A 23367-nucleotide genomic window follows, 5' to 3' on the forward strand; every position below is an offset into this window, starting at 1 on the left:
CTTGGAAGTCAACAGTTCAGAGAGAAGTTCAGCAAAAATGGATGAAGTCAGATGATTTTTATCAGACAGCTGGCAGAAAAATCAGGCTGTTACACATGGATCACTCTGGGGCAGTCCATCAGAAAATGTAAGCTCGGTGCAACGACAGCCAAGCAGGTAAATGCCCTGAAGATTAGACTTCTGTCTAACAGATGGATACTGAGAAAATAGAAGACACTATGTGCAGTTCCATTCTTCACTTACCAGCCTTCCTTTTCCTGGTGCAAACATTTTGGTATCTTACCATCACAAGCAGAGATCTGCGAACAAGGCAAAGCTTTGCTTTGGTCTCTGGTTCAAAGACACATACCATCCAAATCTGGCACAGATTTTTGTGAGGTTGAAATAATCTAATGTGACTGTATATCTAAGTAGGACCCTATAGCTCTACAACTGCCTTTCTATTCCCTAAAACAGTGAAGAGAATTTTTAAAAGTAATCATGATTTGCCAATGACTTTAATGCCAGAACCAACATTAGCCCTCACATGCAGTACTGACAAAAATACATAATTATCCTTTTTAACAAGCCAACATGGATGTTCATTCTGTATGGATTCATGTTCCCTGAATATTTACTATTCCGTTACTAAAATATTTGTATATCTCCTGCTGATAAGATTCATCAAAATACACTTTAAGCAAGTTTAGAGAACTGAGGCGATGAACAGTTTTTAAGTCGCTTCTTTCGCTCCACTGCAGTTCGCAAAGCCTGAAGAATTAGATGTTTATTATTCAGGATGTTGTAGCTGCACAGGTTCAGCAACTTGTTGAAATTCTCTTCACTGTATGTAAGCAGACCAGTGCCATAGGGAGCGATACAGTTGGACACATCTACTCTTCCCTGCTCCATCTCTGTGGGACTACGCTCCACATCTGAAAGAATAACGTAGCAAAGTTCAACACAGCGATGATACTGAGGCAGAAGACTCCTACCAGGCAACACAAAATACACAGTAACAGCTACAAGAAACCAAATTATCTCAGGAAAATGGTTCAAGATTTAATTACTGTACAGATACTACATCTGCTGCACTAATAAAATCCACTACTTTGCTGTTTGACTAGTCACAGATGGTCCAGGACTGACTGGGAGAAGAATTCTTCCATGCAAAATTCTTTCGTCTCTAAATTAAAATTTTCCATCAGAATATTTCACTTTTGCAGATTTGGAATTTTGTAATTTTAATTTTTCCATCAGGTACTGAGATGACAGCTCCTTATCTACCAACTGGTAGAAAATAACACCAGGAAGCTCCTGGATTGGGAATTCTCCCTCTCAGGTGGCTGAGATTCTAAGCATGTGCAGCAGGACAAATAAGATTATGAACTACAAGGTCTTTTCCAATAAGCTGGTACATGGATTCTGGTTCAGTTTTTGAGAAAGTTTCCTGGATCATACTAAATTAGCAATAAGAAAGTGGAGCTGAAGCACACAAAAGTAAACTGGAACTGAATTTGCCAAGTAGTTTTTCTTCTGGTGAAACAAATAGATAACTATTTATTCTATTGCTGAACTAAAGAAAATAATCTGGCAACTTTTCAAAAATGAAAGATACCAAAACAGCTTGTTACCAAGGCAAAACTGTTGCTTCATTATATGTTTTCAGCACTTCTTATTCTCAATTTTTTTTTCATGTAAACAAAGTAATGAGATTATTCTAGCTTTGTTAACCAAGTCAATCTAGTATCTCATTACAAGACTGTTAAGTGGCAGCGTTAGCTACCAGTTAGCTACCAGTGGATATAACTTAGTAGCTGCCTCCAGTCCTTTATTACCAAAGGAACACAAACTGTCTTAGATGCCAGACAAGGGGTTTTGCCTCAAGTTACAGCTCTTCATGCTTTTAATTTTGAAAATCTTCAGTTCAAACCCTGATTAGTTGGCCAACACTATATCCATCACAACAGGACTAGGAATATGATAACTTAGCCAACTGCAAAGCTTGCCGGTCTCTTGTTTTCGAAGAGGAACAAGTTCAATGGATAAACTGGATGTGACAACCTCAAAAAATGATTGATTAATGCTGTTAACTTACTCGGTGCCTTGTATTTTTGGAAGGTATCACACACTAGTGGGAAATAGGCCAAGACTGGTGCCTCTAAGTTGTCCTCAAACACATAGCACTCCTTCAGGTGTTCCCGGTCTTCCTGGCTCAGTTCTGTGCCTGGGAATGGGATCCCATGCTCCAAACAGTACTTTGAGAACAGGTCCAGCGGCTGATTCAACAGAGAGAAGAGTTGCAGCACAAAGAGATGTTGAAGTAAGGCTACCAACCCCCATAACTGATATCTTGCTGCACTAGGCAATCTGTGATTGATTTTTATCTTTACAAATAAGGCAAACTATGCACTGGGAAAAGCGTACCCTCCTGATTTTAATATAGCCTGGATAACAGAAATTTGGTTGATTTGCTAACACTGTATGATTTTAAAGCAAGATTACCGTTTTCTGACATTTAGGTAACATTCAGATCCTATCTGTAATTTAGCGGGCACAACAGAGGATTTGGATCAGGAAATTTTCATTACATGTGATATCTCAGATCACAGGTTCTAGAATATTTGCCTCCAGTGCATCTAATAATCAATGTCTCCATGTCATCCTACAAATAAACTACATTAATTTCCATCATATATGCCCCTTAATGTTCCTTCAAACACAGCAAACAAAAAAACTGACTGAAACTTATTCAAACACCAGGAGTCAAACATAAAAGAAAAAACTCCAAATTTTCATTCAAAAATAGCAAAATTATGTATTAACAAATTACATTGTAGGAGCTAGTTAACTCACTATTGAGGAACTTGATACCACAGTGACAAATCTGCACAGATACACAGAACAGGTAATCTTCTATGTGTCTGTGTCCATGTGTGTGTCCTAGAAAGCTACTGAAATTAGCCCCAATAAAGACAGTGACATGGTCACAGTGTTCAATAGCATCACTGCTATGATCATTTAACTTAATAACAACCAGACCTTTTTCTAAAAAAAGATAAATGTGGTAATTTGGCTGTTGGAGTCATACAGATAAAGAATCACTACTTCAAAACATCACCCGAGTCTGTGATCCTCCACTGTAATTTAAATGCAAAATGACATCCACTTTCCTCTCCGGCCTCAGAATGGGTGGGCAGCTGGTGTTGATGAAGAAAGCTGTATCTACCAGCTTGAGGTAGTCACCCATTTCATTCAGTTGGTTGGGAGAAGAATCCAGCACTGTGTCTGAAAGTAAAAAACTTAAATTATCAGCTAATTACTGCAGGACCAAGTCCATTTTTTTTTTCCCCAAATCAGCATAACAAGGAAAGACAGACAGCCTACACTTATATTAGTCTTTAACACAAAGCCCACAGTTAAATACGTCTTTGACACAATTTTAGCATCTATAGCTCAACTCTGACATCAGTAAGAGGGAGCAGTTCTGAGGCTCAACACCATCCAAAATGATATATTAAGCTGCTTTTTCAACTGGTGTAAATTTGTGGCTATTTAGCTTCAGCAGAAGCTGTAAGTCATTCTGTCGTGGCTTTTCCTAGGAAGAACAGAATTCAAACAAGCCTGCTGTGGCTTCTGCAAGACAGAAACAAGACCAGCAGTAAATTATCTGGGGCTCAGCAAAACCAATTGCACAAACATATTGATCAAATAATATTAATCAAAATTTGCCTTTATGCTAAAACTTATCAAATAATTGTCCTCAGCAAGCACGAGCACTCAAATCACCTTCAAAGATCTATCTAAAACAATTTACTATTACCTTTCCACATGCAAAATCTCTCATTCTCTAAATACTTGTTATGTAGCTGCAAGCCCTTGAGGAAATTATGGTAAGTTGAAACCACTGGCCGTCCGGTCATCATTTCTTGAAGAGTATTGGAAAGGCGGCCTTTGGGAATGGATAAGTAAGTTGTCTGGTCATGAGGGTTCTTAGGCAGAGCAGGGTGTTCCTCTGTAGGAAGAAGGAGAAGATTGTATACATCTGCATTTCCTTAGAGTGTTTCTCTGATACTAATAACAACAAAGAAAGAGGCAGCCAAACCACCATGACCCCATCTGTGATGGAGTGCACGCACCAACATGCGGACTGTTCAGGGCAGAGGCAGGTTTCAGTGTCACACCACCACCTTGTTGTTCCCCATCTGGCCTCTCCCTCCCCGAAGGACTCATGGTAAGCCTCTCGTGACTAACAAAACTCCCCAGGGATGTTGCACGGTGAGCAGCGCAATGTTTTTTTTCCTGTTTTCCAGCACAACTGTTTGTTTTCCCTTCATTCCCAAAGGCTTGGTGTCCCCTAACCCAAAAACAGGACAGAAAACCAAACTCTTTACCAAATGTCAGGTTTCACATTTCAGATGTGAACACAACGCAGATGCAAGTGAGAAGTAATCCAAATAACTAACCAATGTCACACTTAGTGCCTTGGGTCCATTTGTGCCAGAAGTCATCTGAATGACCCGAGAGGTAGACAGCATCCATAAAATTCTGGGAAAATATATTACTCCATGCACCTTGAAAGTTTAAAAAACAGAAGCCATACTTAATACTTCTTCAAATTTTTAGAGCACAGCTATGGCAAACTACTTGGATTCACTCTCCATAGTTGTTTAAATTATCACCGGTTTAGTTATGAAATATTATGAACTTTAGTATGAATATCAAATGCCATGCCATTCTACATAACATCTGGCTTATAGGACTAGGCCATTTTAGAAACTTGGCTGTTTATAAAAGTCAGACTTTGATTTTAAATACTTCAAAAGATTAGTTCTAACGTGTGTGTTCTGTTTTGGTCTAACCTAAGAAGTTCAGAAATTAATTGCATTTGTCTCAAGAATTTGCTTCCTGTTTTCTCACTTTTGGCTGGTTCATTTGAGATTTAAATTGCATCAGATACATTATCTGGCATACTAGTGTTGCTACTTGCAGACCAGTAGGTATTAGATGCCAGCTCTGTGGGAGCCAACTATGTGGTTATAAAGATGATGTTTTTCTGAGATAGTAAATCACCTTCCAAGAAGCAGATGCGAGACTCTGGGATCTTCTTCATCAGGTGACCCATGAAGAACTCACTACCAAAATCCTCTGAGCGAACAAAGGCCCCATATTTCAGGAAACCCACCTCATAAGGTGTGAACTCCACCCACTCTGCAAATAAGGCATCAAGAAGGACTTATTGCAGCCACCTGAATACAGGTAAAAATACAGCTTAGAGAATCAAAACCTGGAAGAACAAGGCCTGTAGCTTCAACGTGTTGTTGACAGACAGTTCAAACCACTGTGTTTTGAAACAAACAGGTACCCTTCATGGACTGTGTGTTAGATTGGTGAATGCAAAAGCTAAATCCACCTCCTCCACTAACACTGTGAAAATCCATTCAGCTTGGGCTTCAGGTCCATTTCTGTCCTAGGACACAAAAATTGGGGCTGAAAGTCCACCGGTTGCTAAGACCCTATGCACGATGTAGTATCTTTAGTTCTTCTGACTCAGCAATGACACCAGCTACTGTTCATTCTTAGACTGTGATAATCACTGCTTGTGAAGATTAAAAAAAAAAGCTCTGACCAAAACCCACCCAAACCTTGGCTGAACACACTGGGACTGGAGATTGTGCCTAGAAGCAGATGATCAGGTTCAGTTGCAGGACTTCCTGCTTCATCTGAGTCAGAAAACACCGTGGAAATAGCGATCAGCGTCACTGATGGGGGCACAGAGCACTGCCCCTCCTCTCTGGCTGCTGGGAGCTGCCTCCCTCTCTCACCTCCCTCCACATCTTCCCTTCTCCTCCTTTCCTTGCCCTCCTTCCCCAGGTCTTCACAGATTTCTTGGACTACTACTGCCTGGGCAGGAACCCCAGCAGCTGAAAGAGACCGTGAGGAGTAGGTGGGGATGTGAGAAAGAACAGCAGTAGTGGCTCTCAAGGCTTCCAGCAAAAGGCATCTCCATCCCTCAGATGGCAGTGTCTTTGCACCTGTATCTCTCCCTACCACAGTATTAGGATACGTGTTTTTCAGCCAAGTCAGAACCCAGATGTGAAGAGACAGGGGGAAAAGAAACTATTGAAAAGATTATTTTACTTACAGTAAAAGCTTTTGACATTTACCCAGCATTAAAAGGTAACTCCTTAGATTTATAGAAGTTTGTATAATAATCATTACCTTTAAAATCCAGAGTGCTAAAGTCATCCTTCACATTGAGGGAGAGGTATATGGGCAGCGGATTCTGCCCCTGATTTACTGCCAGTTGCTGATCAGAGAGCTTGTGAGTACTTGCCTGTTTATAAAGAACAGAAGTCACTGTGAAAGATGAACATGATGCATGGACTTAATACGGTAACTAAGCACAGGCTATCACTGAAACATCTCCTAAACCTCAGCAGATTTTGTTCTGTGTGCTTTGCTTGTTTGACCACACAAATGTATTCATGTGTTACCTGTCATCAACCTTCGCCAAAGCATTATCACTGATGCTTCCAGGAATTTTGGAATGGGGGATAGAGTGAAAAGTTGTCTGCACAGTCACTAGGATATGACTTACTTTAATGAAAGATATTTAGCTACCCTGGAGGTGCTGCAGATAAATGTCAACCAGGGCCCATTTCATTCAATACAGCTGTGTTTGGTGGTATGGCTATACATTGCTAAGCCTGAACTTAGCTCTGTCAGAGCCACCTCTCCTCTGCATGTTACTAGAATGTTCATTTGATCTGAAATTAGAGATGGAAAATCAGTTTCATTAATACCTTGACTTTTTACACACTCAGACATTTCCCCTAGATGCTTACATTTTAGGCTTACTGTGTTAAGTTTCTTCTAAAAAGCCAAAGAAAGATGCCTCGGAAGTTTTGAGAGCTTTTCCTATAACTGAATCCAGAACTTTAGACATGGAAACCTAGGAATCCTCTGAATAAAGGATGGATATATAATACCTGATGATGTATCATACAGTCAATGAAGAGTCCCCATAAATCTGTAAAGGACACCTTGTGCCCCTCTTGCTTTCTTTCGCAAAGCTCCTTTTCATAGTATTTCATATGATCCAGTGAGAAACAGCGCAGCTTGCTCTTGATCACATGTTCCTTGATATCACCAATTGGCCCTCGGAGATCCTTCTGTGACCAGTTTGCATCTTCATATAACTTTGCCATGGTCCTGGTAAAAAGAAACACACTGTGGCTCATCCGTGGGTACACAACAATTTGTGGGCTTATACCACACACAAGGGTTTTGTTTCAGGATACGCAAAGCTCTTGCCCTCCAACTTTTACCTTGGAAGAGCAGTTCAAAGCTCAGGCAGGATTTAGACCATAAAACCATTTTTTTTTTTTGCTGCAGAGGTACATTCAAAATTATACTAGCTTGTTTCTTCTCAGAATCAAAAGGGTAATAAAGCAACACCCATAACTTAACACAAGCTTTTACTAGAACTACCCTTTGTCCAGGTTCAAGTCACATCTTCTGTCTGAGGCTGGTTCCCTCAGCTGTTTCAGATGCACATTAAGCAGGAGTTTAGCAGCAAACATTGCCGTGGACAAGTGCAAGGGCTCCCCCCTCCTTCCTTGGGCACACAGGGCAGGTCACAGCTGACTCTTGGCATGTGACAGGCCCAGTTCACTTGAGATTTCAGCTCCCAGGTTCCAATCATCCCTTCTCATCCCCACCCCACTTGTTCTAGTTCTGCCTCACGTATCTTTTTAGAGCAGCCTTCCAGAGGTCCTAGACCCCTGCTAGTCAGGCAACAGCTAGTCAACATTGTGTGCATGAAATTCTGTATTTCTCAGGGCTTTTCCTTTAAATTTCCTTTTCAGAGACACGTAAGAGCTGAGCCAGACAAATATTACAAGAGAATTTCTGAAGAGTTACATGCAACTGGATAACCCAGGAGATACACAAAGGAAGGGAAAGCAATATTCCCCTACTTTCCTCTCCTCATTGCTCTCAGGCATGCTCGGGGACCAGGCCTGCATCCTTTCAGAGGTTCAAGTCCCCAGGACTCCAGCTGCATTGCTTCTCTTGCACATCTGCAGCAACTTCTCTGACTCATGGTTAACACCTGATTTGTCTGCACTAGCAATCAAAAGGTTTAGTTCTGCCCCAAGAAGCAATCCCCATTTCTTTCATTCCCAAGAAAATGCCAGTTTTTTAGCCTACCAGGCCCTATTCAGTCTCTTCATGATAGCCATAAATAACCACTTCTCATTTGAAGTGAAACACCAAAACACCTCTATCCCCCATCTTAACATAGGAATCTTTTCTGACAGGTAACTCTGAAATGAGAAATGGAACTGAGTCATACAGAGTTTTCATCAAAAAATAACCATGTTTCCCAGCCGTTCTCTGCACCATGCACAGAGTTTATGACAGAAAAAAGTCCAGCCCCCAGGAGAACTCATAATTTATGGCATGGCAGAAAGGCACATATCCAAGCCACAGAACAGCTGCGGGTGCATTTGTCACCCACACTGAACTGCAGGGAGATACAGGTAAACCATCCTGGCTTGTGCTCTTTTCTTTTGGTTTCTGTAAATATTTCAGTACTATTATAGAAATACAGTAGTTCTCACTCTATTTGTTTCTTGTAGCTAGAAGAAATGAGGGCTACAGCACCAAGAGGTCCCATGAAATGGATGAGCACCATAAGGAAGCCAAGTCCCAGCATCATGTTGAGTAAAATTTGTCAGCAAGGCAATATGCTTCACCAGGTTATCACTCTGCTAACACCAACTGCAAGAAAAAGCCCAACTCTCCTTACCATGTTGTGGCAGATAAACCACTGATGTATGAGGTGCAGTCCAAAACACCTAATTCCTGGAGAGCCAGAAGACTGCCAAACATAGCCGTCATGGACCGCACTCCCCCTGCTGTGGTCATGACTGCCACCACTGGCACCTGCTCAACACACAAAGGCACAGAGTCGTTCATCACCAGATGAACTAGAAAAGTGATGGGCATGCATAAAAAGTAGCAGCAACACCTTGATTCAGGTAGGTTTGGATTCAATTCACCCTCTTTGTCACTTAGCAGCACTGAGGTGTGTGAGTCCTGTAAACTTCGGTGGGACTTAGCATATGCTGAAAGCATCTTCCTGATGGGTGATGCTTTGGTAGGTCAGAAGCCATAAGCACGGCTCTTGTATGGCATAACCTATTTTCAGATTTGTAAAGAGACTTTTCTGGATGTTTTTCATTTTTCCTCACATCTTTCCCTCAAAACACGTTTTTAAATCCTGAGTATAACTAAGGTCAAAGGAGCAGAGCAAAAGCTGCCTGCATAATTTTTTCTCCCTCTAAGTTTATATACAATATTTGCTATTCTCCAGGCAGATGGTGCCAAGCTTTACAGATTTATTTTAACATCCTCTTTGTCACCCAGATTACCTCCCCCTTCCCTTCTATGGTTTTTGGTCTTACTTTCCTCAGAGATGCAGCAATTCTGTTAGCCATTCTCCCTTTGCCCTATAGGTAGCACTGAAAAACTGAGACAACATATTTATTCAGTTTTAGGAACATATCTTGGCATTACCTTTAATCTTGTCTTCATTGTATTTTACCATCTACTTGGGGTTTTGGTTTTCATTTTTTTAAGTAATATGACTCAATAACCCTTTATTCTCATTTAATAACAACAAGGCCTATTCTACTTGTTATTTAAATTCATGAGCACTTCGACTTGGTTGACAAATGCTGACCTGCACACAGCATCAAGGGATGGGTGGGCTGGGAGCCAAGCAGAGCAGTGGAAGAAATTCCACACAGGCATATTCCCCCAGTTGCAGAAGAGTGCCTCCCTGACTCTTGCTCCAAGCACCACAGACCCATAAAAGATTACTGTCCTCCAGTAACAGAGCAGCTACCTCTGAGTCCAGGGATCCCCATGAGAAGAGAAAACAAGAGGTTACACACTTGAAAAACACACAAGACAGATGCTGCTATACCAGTGTGCTAAGGGAGAGTTGCAGCCTTCCTCTGTAAGCCTTGTGTAGCAGCAGAGAAGGGGAGAGGTGCCAAACTGGGGAGAAATTGTCTCAGTCCAAGCAACCAAATTTCACCAAGCTTGGTTATACAAACTTTCATCTCAACAAATACATTCTTTGGGTGCCCCTGAGTGAGGATGGAGGTTGGCAGAGAATAAAGGAGCTATAACTGATCACCTGACAGATCCTCCTTCATCCTCTGTGCCAAAAGTTCTTGGATATGCTCTTAGATGCAAGTGAAAATCTGGCCTATACATTTTAGTCTAGAAGATGTAGAAGAGCTAGTCATGCAAGCACATCACATCCACTTCATTCAAAGTGGTACAGAACACAAAGTTCCCAAGATGCTGTCCCACATACCTCATCCTCCTGAAGGTCTTCATCTAGTTGAAGAACATTTTTCAGAGCAGCGGCAACCACCTTCTTCCTTTTACAGATGAAATCCTGCTCCTCTGCACATAGATCAAACCCCAACCGCAAATCTAAGTTCTTGCAGCTAGAACATAAGAACAGAGCAAGACATGTTACCTGTAAGCCTTTTCTAGAGCTACTTCTTGAGACATTAAGCAAAACCAGCAACAACAGTAAACCAGTTTAAAGAGAGTATACTCCCATGCACATGAAGGTTCCTCTATGAAAATGAAGGGAGGTATATGGAAGTTACAGGCCCTGAATTTCTGCCTTCCTGTGGAGATTTTAGACCAGAATCATGTCCTGAACTATTTCACACAATCATGAGGAAGTTAAAGAAATAAAATTCTCCGCTGATTAAAAACAAGGAACATAACTGAATGAGAAGATATCTCTTAAGTGTGCCCCTTCATATGTGTAGAATATTGTGAACATCATGTGCATCATTAATTCTACAACTTCTGTTTTCACAGGGCTTCCGTTCCAGGGGATTTTCAGCCAAAAGGTTATTTTGTCCCTTCTGTGACTCATAATTAATAGTCAATAAAAACCTCTGATTTATGTTTGCAGCTAGTGCTTGCAATGTAGCTAACTAATCAGTAGGGGGTACTGTTGCCCTTCGGTAAATCACTGTAAGCCAGTCAATCAATTCCTGTCCACTTGTTTCATTGAAAAACGACCTGCAGAGGACTGGTAAATGCATAGCGGCATTAGAAACGTGTTAGAAATGTGTTACACATAAACGTGTATGTTTTATAGATAAAGGTCACAAGACAGAGGGATTCCTAAGTATCAAAATGAGGAAGCATTAACATGAGGAAAAACACTGTGACTGGTTAACCCATGACTGCGTCCCACCTAGTCTATGCCGAACTCTTACCAACCAATTTAAAAGCATGTATTATTTTTTAACCCTTCCCCATGTTTTAGTTTTCTTTAAAAAACTACAGTCTTTATTCCTGGTTTCAAAATGAGCTAGTTTAAGCTGTAGCTTCCTTTCATCTAAAGATCGTAATATTAAAGGATAGTAGATGGCCTAATTCAAAAGAAATAAAAGATTTACCCATCTTCTTCCTTCACAGCCACCTCATAAGATTCTCCCTGAGAATCAAGAATGAAGACACCATAAATTTTAAGCAGAATTGAAAGTTTGGGAAAGCAAGTTTTACAGTATTGGCAATTATTCAGATATATAGTCTAATGATAAATCTTTGGTCTCTTCTCAGGCCTTCTGCACACAATCATCTCTAGGATTCTGTTTTTAAAATACTTACAAAGCAATCAGCAATTCCTAATATGCTACTTTCCCCCTGAATAAGAGTTTTATTTTCAAGTGCATGCAGAGCTGAGCATAGATATAACTCAACTAGTATATTTTTAATAGCAAAATTAATAACAGGCCAGGTATCACACAGATATAGCTTACACTTGTGGAAATAATTCCCATCGTTGTCAAAGGTTACTCACTCTCATCACTGTCACTTTCTCTCCCAAGTCCAGAGAATGGAGAGGCACAGCCAGAGGACTACTCGCATCCATTTCCCTCCTAGCTGAGCTGCACTGAATTAAAGTGGGGAAAAACATTGTTACAAGGAGAAAGCTATTTACAACCCATAGATACAAATCTACCAGAGAAGGGTTAATTCATTGTGCTTCTCCCAGAAGTTCCTTTAGCCGTTATCACCATCCACAAGCAAAACATACACCACAGAAAAAACGCTCCTTTGGCAGTGTCATGTGCAGTCTGGGTTGACTGTGCTTGATGTAGTGGAATGTGGTGGTTTCGCTGCTTCCCCATATGCAGCAAGGATTTAAGGAAATATCCTGGGTTTCTTCATGGGATCCTTTCACTGTGAACGTAAAATCTCTTCCTAAGAAGAAGCAGCAGAGAAATGTTAACTGTATCTCGCCCTGGAAAATAACAATAAAAATGCCCCAAATAAAGTTTCAGCCTTAGTGCAGTCAACATTAATTTGGGCCACAATGTTTTCCCTCCCTCATAATCAGTGCAAACAAGGGCCAGACTGAATAAGCAGCAAAAGGCTGGCGCAGCATTGCAGCTCCTCCCCTGCCACATGATGGAAAGCATGCGTTAGACCAGTGGATGCCACCAGCAGTGTTCATACACCCTGAGTCTCCACCATAGTCTCTCCACTCCTGATGGTTGTGTCTCCCTTCTTTTACTTTCTGTTCTCCTTTCAGTTCCATCACACTGCAGTGATGTTTCTGAGTCTCCCAGACACCTCCACAGTTTCCCTTAAGCTACACAGTCACATCATCTCCGGAGGATTCTCAGTATTAGCAAGTAGGTAATTCAGGCAACACCTCAACCCCCAAGCAGCCATGACACAGACAGGGACTAAGACAGATCAAATGTTTATCTAGATTCAGCATATCTCCCATAGCACAAAAACCAGTGGCAAACGATTTAAATCAATAACCTCACTTGTATAAGGGCTCTTCATTTTTCTTTCATCCACATGTACTTTCAAACAGGAAACTTCACGAGACTGGAAGAGATAAGCAATAAAATCACCGGTCACAGAAACAGTTTGGGATCCTCACTGAGGACCTAGGGGTCCTGTAGAAACACCAGGCTTGGCCATGATGTGAACCTGAAGAAATTGCAGAGGCTGATTCTCTTGTATAAATCATGCAAGCAATACTGCGGTTAAGGGAGGACAGACCCCCAGCTATCTTAGATATTATGTTTAAATACCATCCAATCCCCAACAGTTAACACAAGAAATTTTTCTCCTCATCTAGGCCACGCTTTAACTTTTGTCTACAGAAGAGGGAGCTGAAGGATACCTACAACTCTGCAGAACAACTGGACAGATGGGCCTGTACTTTAATACTGTTGGGATGAAGCTGAAACTTCCCAAGAGTGAGCACTGCACAGGAGGAAGTAGCAGCACAGGAGCATCACGCAATACTTTGGACATGGTGTGAAAAGAGGCTTTGGCTCCAAGATACACATTCAGCAATAAACTCTGCAGCAACACCGGATTCGCTCCCTTCCCAAGTTTCCCTGTTTACTGCCGTTTCGTCAGTGAGTGGCTCACTGGCACTTGGGCAGGGCGTTTGTCCAAGCCTCTCCCAACACAGAACACGCTACACTCATGACCAAACTCAAAACTTCACAAGAACACCTGTGTCTCATCTGCAAAGAGTAAAGACCATGCCTAAAGGCCTGTAGTTCTTCTAACTACATCCTTCAGTTCTGCCCTGCCATAAAAAGATAAGCATAGAAAAATAAAACAATTACCACTAGTACGCCATTAGTAATGATGTTTTCAGATACACCTGGACTGAAAAGCAAAAATGGAAATGTTTATTTAAGAGCATGCATATGAGAAATAATCTTTTAAGTGCAAATAGTTCTCCGAGCTCAGTTTGTCTAGCTGCCAAGTGCCATCAGCACTTGTATCTTTCACTTCTGTCTCGTGCTCCCTGCCAGATCACAGCCCCATAGCTCCTAGGGACACTCCCTCTGTCTTACCTCCTCTTATCAGCATCATCTCTCCTTAGGCTGAGTTACTAAATCAACACCCACCCTTAGCTATAAGTAGTAAGTGAGGCTCGCTCAAGAAGGGACTTCACTAGATTCAGGAGAGAAAAGCAACTGTGGGGAAGATGCAGAGATGGGATGTCTGAGCACGGGTATGTGGAGCCGCTTCCCTAGTGCTGCATTACCACTTACTAAAATGTGAAGTCTTCTGACAACAAATTCTATGACCTTTAGGCTTTACTCACATGTTTTCCAGTAGAAATTCCACTTCTAGTTCTTCCTGATCCTGAAAACAAGATTTATTTTTCATTTAAGGCAAATGAATGGATAAAGTTTTTCCTTTGATAGAGCTCTGATGATTTTGTATAACCCTCCCTTGCAAGGTTTCGCTATTCCTACACCCTCTGCATCATAACGTGAATGGATGGAGCCTCCTTTGGCCACCCTTCCATTTCATGGCTCTCCACCGCTCTACCCTATACAAACCAACTGTCCCTGCAAAAGGAAGAGAAGAGTAAGTATCATGAAACAGGGGGTGAAGGTCCCATTATCCATTTATTAGTAGGATGAGGCATGGGTCAATCAATGCTGAGGAAGTGAGGTATAACAGGTAAATTATGTAGAAGAACATACTTGAGAACAAATGGACCGAGGTGGTGAGTATGTGTGGGTTAAAATAAAAGAATTTGCAGAGTTTAGTGACTAAACATTAAAAAAAAAAGTGGGAGAAGAGACCAACTTGGAAAATGAAAATTGCGAGGATGAAGGAAGAAGAGAGAAGAAAGACGAGAAGAGTGTAAGAGCAGGGAACAGCAGCAGAAAAAGAGTAAGACATCAACAACAGAAGAGGGACCAAGTAACTGTATTACTTTACAGCAGCCATTTGCTGGATCAGCCCTTGGGGGGGACAGCCAATCCAGGAAATACCACACAAAAACATTATCAGAGGGATATTCTATATCACCCACAAATCTCTTTCTGACAAGTGACAGTAACATTTTTCATTCATATTCAGAACCACCAACATTTATTGCCAAATATCTCTTCTGCCTGGCTGCACAACATACTTTAACTCTGTGAAGAGACTGTGAAAACTGTACCAAGTCTGATAACGTAGGTGCCAAGGTAAAATCATCACTATAGTAAAGGTGAAAACTGGGTATTTGTTTTTTCTAGTTCATGTCTGTAAATGAGACTTCTCAGATGGCTTCTCCGAGAGCTGGATCTGGGGCAAGTAACCCAGCAGCAGGTGGTTCTGCTTGCTTATTTCTCCCAAAGTCTCCATTTCATGACAATTAGGATGGTTGCAACAGTTTGCAGCAGAAGGCCGAGGGATGGATTTTAGAAAGCATTTGCCTTACAGAGATGCAAGACAGACTTTATCAAGCATCAGACTGTGACCAGTCTGTACTATCCAAACTCACTGACTCTCTGTTCCAACTTTGTCCAAATAACAGCAGAAATAATGTTCAGGAGAACCTGAGTCATAATATCTGCCTAATTGTGCCTGCCTTATGGTCCCATCCTTCTTACGCTGTTGTACACACACTCACACAAATTTTATTTCTATTAAGTCCCATTTGCATTTTTGTGGGTGAAAAACCTGGAGCAAAGCAATGGAAAGACCTGTTAGACCACAGAGTGAGCAAGAGGCATGGCAGGAAGCAACCCTGATGCTCTGACATTACCCGCCCAGCCTTCTCAGCCCTCCTTTTGAGATACCTCAGTAGATGAAAAAAATCATTATGGGCAGAGGTGGAAGTACTACCTATTATTAAGGTCACCCAGCATGTTCCATTACTAAGTCACTTTCTGGAGAAAAAAAAAATAATAAATTAACCTTAAGTGTTCTAAAAATCCATGTACAGACCATAATCTGTGATGCCTCATGGGCGCCTGAGTAGGAGCCATGATCCAAGTAAGGACAGCTTGACCAAGACATTCCTGAGACACAGCTCACCTTGTCTTATCTCCCCAGCTTCCACTTTGCTAAGCCAATGGGTAAAGCCAACTCAGCACATGCCTCAGAGCAAATTCACAGCTCGACTCACACCTCAGACAATCTCAGTCACATGAGGCTTTTTTTAAGGAAGGCCGTAGCCACCTGGAGTGGGGGTATATTGAAATCCTTAGTAAGGACCGGTTTTCTAGAAGAATGGTTAATAAACACTCTCCAGAGCAATAGTAATATAAAGAAACCAGGCAAAATTGTTTTCTGGACAGACATTTCTAAACCCCTGTGTCAGACTAAGCAGAGCACAATTCCGAGGAACTGTAAACTCAAGCCCTTGTTGGAAGTGTGAAAAAGCTAGAGTCTCATTACTACACAGCCTCCAAGCAGAGAAGGTGTTATATTTTGCAGAAAGTAATCCAAGTACACATTTTGCTCTCTTAAAAGATGGGTGTGATTTCTCCACCGGTCCTCTCAGCAACTGCACCCACCAAACATTTTGTAAGAAGCTCTTTATCCCCTCTTTAGTACAACCAAACACACTATTCTTTGAGACATATGCAGCAAATAAAACTCCTAGGTCACACACTGACCCAGAAGAAAAGAATAAAATACCAAAGAGATTCTCATTTATCAACCCCTATCCCTTCTGTGCTGGCTCTGTCCCCCTAAAAGAAATTTGTAACCCCATAATAAAAGATCATAAACCAACTTGCTGAGAATGAAAAAAAAAAAAAAAAAAAAAAAAATTATCAGAAGGAGGAAAAAAAACCCTGAGATATTTTCATGAGAATACATAACCATTTGCCAAGCGTATTGCCTGAAAGCACAGGACAAAACCCCTGGTGAAGCAGAGAGGAGATGCCCCTAGTAAGCTACTGGCCAAAGGGTCAGGGCCAGGTTTGTGCCCATGCCTACTCTGTCAGTCTCCTACAAGAGCGACAAGATTTCTAGCCATCAGGTTCTTAATTTTTGACTCTTGCTCTCTCTGCTTTTTTCAAAAGACATTTTTGAAACCTTAAAAAGAAAATCAGAATAGGAAAGCCATTTTTCATCTAATTGCAATCACAACAGAGGGGTGACTATTTCTGACCCCTCCTAAACCCTGAGCATTTAACTCTGTGCTTTAATAAGGTCCTTTTAACAAACTCTGTGTGTGAGAACAACTCTAATTTTTAATGCAGGTAGTAACTCAGGACAAAATTCTGATCAAGGGTATTATTTTATCTATCCACTTAATTTCACTTGTCTTTTCATTTCTTACTTCTGGATTCAACTCAAAATTCAGGTGAACTTTTTCTCCAGGTTGTATTTTAGCTACATCAAAGTGAACAGTCAAAAGCTGGTCATCTGGTGTAAAAGTATCCTTGTCGTAGACTGTCAGCTCCAGGATGTTCTGAGGAGAGAGGCAGAGAAGGGATGTGAATGCCATATTCTGGGACTACTGAGCCCAAAAGCAAGGTGTAGGAAGAGTCAGCATGCATCCCCCATGTTGTTCAGTGTGAACAGACCCCTGTGACAGCGTGGAGCTCAGTTCAGAGCCCCCCTGACTGCAAAGTCAGGGACTAACCCTAGAAGAGGTAAGTCATGAGGTTTGGCAACAAACAAGAGCTCAGAAAAAGGTGGAATGAAGTGACATGCACGATGGTAATATGCACTGGACAGAGTAGAGATCACACATGCTGTTCGCCACATCCTTTGTGGGTTCAAAAGTACTATCTTGAGAAATTTTGGCATATCAGCAGAAATTAATAATAGAGAGCAACCCCTTAGCCCTTTGCAAATGGAAAGTAAAGCACACTAACAAACTCTTTTAACAAGACTTACGTCATAACGATTGCCCTTGCAATTCCCCAGGGCTCAGATCAGCCATAGCAGCATGAGAAGGCACAGCACCACTAAGCTATTGAAAGCTGACCCTGTATATAGACCTTGTATCACTCTCACTCTGACTGCTAATCTAATTCTGCTAACTCTACAAATATTTTAAGTTTTTTACAATTGCTCTGGGACAGAAGTAATTCAACTGTATTCCAGATGATCCATAACCCTCTGAGCTTGGGATAGGCATGGACTTATTTTAAGACTGTAAGTCAGATGTACAGTTTGCTTGCTTATAGCGTACTAGGCTTTTTGAAAATAAGCCTGTTTAATGATGGAATGGTTAGTATTAAAAGATACTTTAACTTTTTTTAAAAAACATCATGAAGTTATTATACCTCTTATAATTTACAAAGAGCATCACTGTTACTGTATAAAGCAGGTATTACAAGCTCATGGCAACATACAGCAAAAATGCATTCACAGTTGCATATAAGAAAATACAACTAATCCTCTAAAGAGTTTATAAAGCCTCCCATACAGTTCATGGGGTTCTAGTGCTTAGAAGATGACAGAGACCAGTCAAGGGCACCAGAGAATCCATGCCAAGGCTTGCATCTTTATTTGCTGGAAGGGAACAGCATCTCTCGTGATGTCTCCAGCACTGTCAGTATCTTTCCATTACCATCCTATTCCTCAGCATAACTGAGTACAAGCCTCTACGTGAGCCTCAAGGCTCTCATAATGAGTCTGCAGGCAGCAGGCAAAGATGTCCCCTATAGAAAGGGTCTGCTTACTATCACAGGTGCAGATCCTACCTTTACTTCGCTTTGTATCATGAAGTGGAAAGTTTCATTCCAGACAGGGTTTCTGCTGTTGCGTACAGTTCTTGTCCGGGCTTCCCGACACGAAGCTGTTGGCAGCCACAGTTTGATGTAGCAGTCAGTTTGGCTCACTGCGTTAACAAAAAGATGCATAATTAGTACAGCAGTAGTTTTTTATCATTTCTTTTGCCCAGTAAGGGGAAAAAAGATTAACCTCTGAGGAGTCCTAAATATTTCATTAGACCCAAAGGAAAACATTCTGGGTTTAAACTTTTCTATCTACATTTATGTCAATTCCAAGCAAAAATCAATTTAAAAACACTAATTGTATTTGATAACAAAAGCCAAAATACTCAATTTCAACAGCACTGAACAGAAGTATTCTGGCTCTTCTGATTTTTTGCTTCTATTTTCAACTATTTGACAGGCTCCAAGCAAACTCATATACAACTTCATTTCCTGAACCTTCCACTTCAAAAAAAAAAAAAAAAAAAAAAAAAAATTAGTTTTGGGGATGTTTTGACTGGGTTCTAATTGTAATGCACAAGTCACCCACAGTGATATAGCAATGAAGACACAAAACACAGCAGCACCCAACACAACTACTGATTTTTCCTCCATCTTTCACAAAGGTGCCCCTTTCAGAAGGGAAACGGGCACCTTGTGGCTGAAGGGGCACTGAAGAGTTAGGGGAAAGGGAAATACTGTGGAGCAGCCGGTGAAGGAAAGGATAACTTCTTTCCCAACACAGAACTTCTATTTTATTTTTCACTGTTTTGTTAACTCTTTTCTAAATTATTTAAATTGAGTCTAAATGAAAACAGATACAACTTCTCCAGCCAAAAAACTTGAGATGTTGCTGTAATCCAAGCAATAGGTGCACAAGAGTATTAAATTCGGGTGCCAGTGGTTTTCTTGCTAACCTATAAACATGCCATCAGTGATACTTACACAGATCTGCTTTGCGGAGATTTCTCATGCTTATAATTTTTACAGTAAGCCAGCACAACTGAGGCCCTCCTGTCTGCAGAACAATGAGAAAAATACCTTAATTATTAGCAAATAACTCAGATATAACTAGCACAGCCCACAGCCTATCCTATAGGATAGCAAAGGCCATTCTCTTATTAGTGCAGCATATAGGTTTTCATTTTAATTATTTGAGACAATTTCTGAGAAGAATGTGATTTGACACCATATAATGTCAAATTCCAGCTAACTAACCAATTGTCTAAGTTTTCTACAGATTTAGGTTTCGGAGGTTAAGTTTTAATGCAGGGAGTAGTAAGAAATATCACACGATAGATTTCACAAACCAAATCATTACAGAATTTCCCCTGTAAACCCCAGCTACCTTCTAACTACAGGGTTTACTCCTCAGATTTCAGGCTGAGCACAACAGATCACAGCACAGCCTTTCCCAGCGTGCTGCCCTGGGGACCATGGGATGCTCTCCTCCCTCTAGCAGGGACTACAGCCCCTCTGCCACCTAACATTACTGCAGAACAGGACAGACACCCTCCATTTTCTAACGCCCCAGTCAAGATATCACTGCTACCGGCCAGTCTGGCTGTGGGATATGTAACACTAACATCCTTCGTCATACCAAAATGCCTGACCCCTAAAAGGAAATAAATTACTAAAAGAGGGAGGGAACGGTTCTATAAGTGAGCAGCCCAGTATGGGGCTCCAGAGCTCTTCAGCTACATCAGCAGGAGGAAGGCTGAAATCAGAGGCTTGGGTTAAGCGTTCTTCCATTTCACACGTAGGTCCAGCTCCCTGTAAGGCAGCTCTAGCATTTCAGTGCAAATTTGACATGACATAAGGCAGAGGAAGCTGTATTTTTAAAAATCTATGTTTTTTTATTTTTTGCTCCGTGTGACACTGAGTAAAGATAACCCATCATCCATTGATAGTGTCTACATTAATCAAAATGAAACCACATTACCACAACATGCAGAACTGATATATGTACATAAACCAGGAGCTGGAGGATAACCAGAAGTGAAGAAAGCATGAACCACAAAATCTCTAAACAATATAAGAAAATGGAAAGTTGCAAACACAAACTGAATTACAGATTTTATAGGATGAGAGTGAAATTGTCAGTGTGTTATAGTATGCAATTAAACACAAGGAAGCAAGAATAAAAGTTATAATTGCATATGAATGCACATACATAAAAAACCTAAAAGCACAAATAGGTGATTCAGAATGCCCTGGCTTGTTCAGGACTTCTGCATAATAAATTTTAAAAATATGTTCACATGGAAAAACACCAGGCTGACCTGATTGATTTACTAAGGGGAAGCACCAATGTATAGCAATATACTGGCATCCCATGGTGTAGAGCTCTAGAGGGGAATAGCTTGAAGGCTCCACAACCCTTGCCATTTTTTGTTTTCTCCCTCCACTCCCCATCACAGCTATGCACAGCCCTATACTTGGTTACAGGAAAAACAATACAATCTTGAAGAACATCTGAAGTAAAATACTACATACAGAAGCAGTAGCTCCATTAATTTAGTTGAAAGGAGCAATTATATCTTCAAAGCTTCATAATTTCTGAGAAACTGTCTCCTTAGGACCTCCTGGCATATCTCTTATTTTGATAGGCCAGCATCCTGACAGAGGCAGAGTAACAATCTAAAAAGCAATAAGTCACCAGGCTAGACGCTATTTACAGCCCACAGGAAGAATTCTCAACCCAATAGTTTTCTCTCAGAAAGTGCCTCTTGAATAAAATCAGTACGTTTGGAAGAAACCCATCAACCTCAGCAGAATTTTTGGCAGTGATGTTTCTGGAGATAGAAAGAATGACAGGAGTAGATGACCTGCACTGCTGAAAGCTCAATTATTTCATCCCAAATACAGAGTATTAATTTTTCATCCTCAACTTTAGTACCATCCGTATCCAGGAGTTTTCTTCAAACTTATTTGTGAGATGGCTGAAATACTAACAAAATATGCAAACACACAACCAATTATTATTCCATAGTGCTAGCATGTAGTGAGTTTGCTGCTCTCCCAGATCTAGCAGAGTTGGCCCCATACTTCTGCACTGAATACAGGTAGGGAGCAGATTCAGGAAACTCAAGGGGGGGAGGGAGGGGGAACACATCATACAATTTCTAACTTTAAGTTATCATTTAATATCATTTCAACCAGCCATTACCCAGAAAAGGGAAAAAATTGTTACATGTTCAGTATGTGCCACATTCAGTACCTTCCAACACCTTTCACCAGTTCAGTTTCATAAGAAATAGCATTCAGAATTACTTTAAGTGACAGACACTGAATAATGCATTTTATCTGTTGATCTGCCTCCATAAAGCAAAGGAAAACCAATTTGAAGATGGAGCCTTGAGGGTTATGAGGTACAACTACCATCATACAGTGATGTCACAGTAAAATCAAGACTAAAATCCAGCTCTCCCGGTTCCCTGCCCAGCATCTAAACCACAAGTTCATGATCTTCCTCACCTTCCCAACCCTTAAGTCATAGTGAATGTTTTCCATTCTAGAGAGTGCACTCACAGAAGAAACAAATATTCTTTTAACCGTTAAAAAAACATCACCTCTCATAATAACAGTTAGGCTTTGGGAGAGATGGGAAAGGCTGATGGAAGCCTGCAGGTAGCATGGCTGTTGTTCACACCCCACAGCCCTCTCCCTGCAACCCAGAAGCTGCCCTCTGTACAGTACCTCATCTTCAGCGTTGTGTGGTCCTTCATGATTCTTCCTCCCAGTTCCAATCTTCCTGTGTGGATTGGCTTGGATGAACTGATCCTGGGGACAAGGAGCCAAGAGAGGAGCCAGTGATGAAACCCAGCAGTCAACAGTTCCTAGTTTTCAGTTTCCACTCGGATTTGCAATGGCAGTAGCAGGGGGCTCTGCCATTTCTCCTCCTCATGATGGGATACATCTCCATCTCACCAAGACCATCTATCTGCTGCTCTTACTAATAAATCTACCCACTGCAGACCCGTTTGACATTTAAGGATGAAAATTCCCTAAGCATTTACTTTTGATTAATCTCAACCAAGAAAACAAAACAGATCCTCCTGCCCCACTATTGATTTTCTCTTACCAAAGGTGAATAAGCTGATGAACCCATTAGTATCTCTGTTTCATAAAAGGCAACGCTATATGGTCCAGTCCGTATGTCTCACAGCTGGCAGGTGCTCCTGGACCACACTATTTTCCAACCAACTGAGGTAGGGAAGAGGAGCTGTACAGATTGACTCATAGCTCCACCTCCCACTGATTTCAAAAGCACAAATTATGCACTTGTTCTGTGCCACCTGAAGACTTTTTTTTTTAGTATCACAGTGATTTTAGGGGAAAGGTAGAGATAGGTCAAACATTTTATCATAGACTAATCCCAAAATAAAACAGTCATCCCCCACCGTAAGATTTGAATAACCACATACAGAGGGGTACCCTGGGGCAGCTGCAACCCTCACAAACTAGAGAAGACCTAACAAGCGAGAACATTGCAACTGCTCATATCTACTGTTACTTTCTCTAGTCCCAAAATCCATACCTGCACTTTGGCAGCACCGAGTGGAGTGATCCGAACATCAGAACAGCCAGCTCCCAGCAGCTCCTCCAGCCAGATGCACAATGGCAAGGGGTTTTTGTCAAGTTCGCTACAAATTACAGCCACAACATGGATGCTGGGTCTCACAGGCAGCAGCAAACAGTTAAAGAAAACAGCTTGTAGCTCCTCTTCTCTCTTATTTTTGTTACATAAGGGATGTTATGGGGTAAGCAGAGCCAGCAGGAGCTTTTGTTATTGAAACGTTTTATAGTGAAAGCACTGCTTTAAATG

The 23367-nt window shown here is 41.2% G+C and overlaps 1 protein-coding gene across 1 annotated transcript; it reads right to left on the reverse strand.

The window, feature by feature from the left end:
• Nucleotides 1-668: 668 nt before the first annotated feature.
• Nucleotides 669-22650, reverse strand: LOC104127578 (cytosolic phospholipase A2 epsilon). The gene is made up of 21 exons (XM_035895753.1): nt 22624-22650; nt 22239-22322; nt 19485-19557; nt 18528-18664; nt 17153-17284; nt 14183-14223; nt 13695-13737; nt 12873-12936; nt 12131-12297; nt 11894-11986; nt 11490-11527; nt 10376-10511; nt 8795-8934; nt 6972-7194; nt 6202-6316; nt 5053-5190; nt 4446-4553; nt 3803-3994; nt 3101-3267; nt 2078-2258; nt 669-914 (listed from the first exon to the last, which is right to left on the reverse strand). The coding sequence occupies exons 1-21, from the start codon at nt 22648-22650 to the stop codon at nt 676-678; spliced, it is 2538 nt and encodes an 845-aa protein (XP_035751646.1). The 3' UTR covers nt 669-675.
• Between the last annotated feature and the right edge of the window lie 717 nt (nt 22651-23367).

The sequence above is a fragment of the Egretta garzetta genome, unplaced genomic scaffold, assembly GCF_000687185.1.
Source record: "Egretta garzetta isolate BGI_Z169 unplaced genomic scaffold, ASM68718v1 scaffold526, whole genome shotgun sequence".
In the NCBI taxonomy this organism is placed as follows: domain Eukaryota; kingdom Metazoa; phylum Chordata; class Aves; order Pelecaniformes; family Ardeidae; genus Egretta; species Egretta garzetta.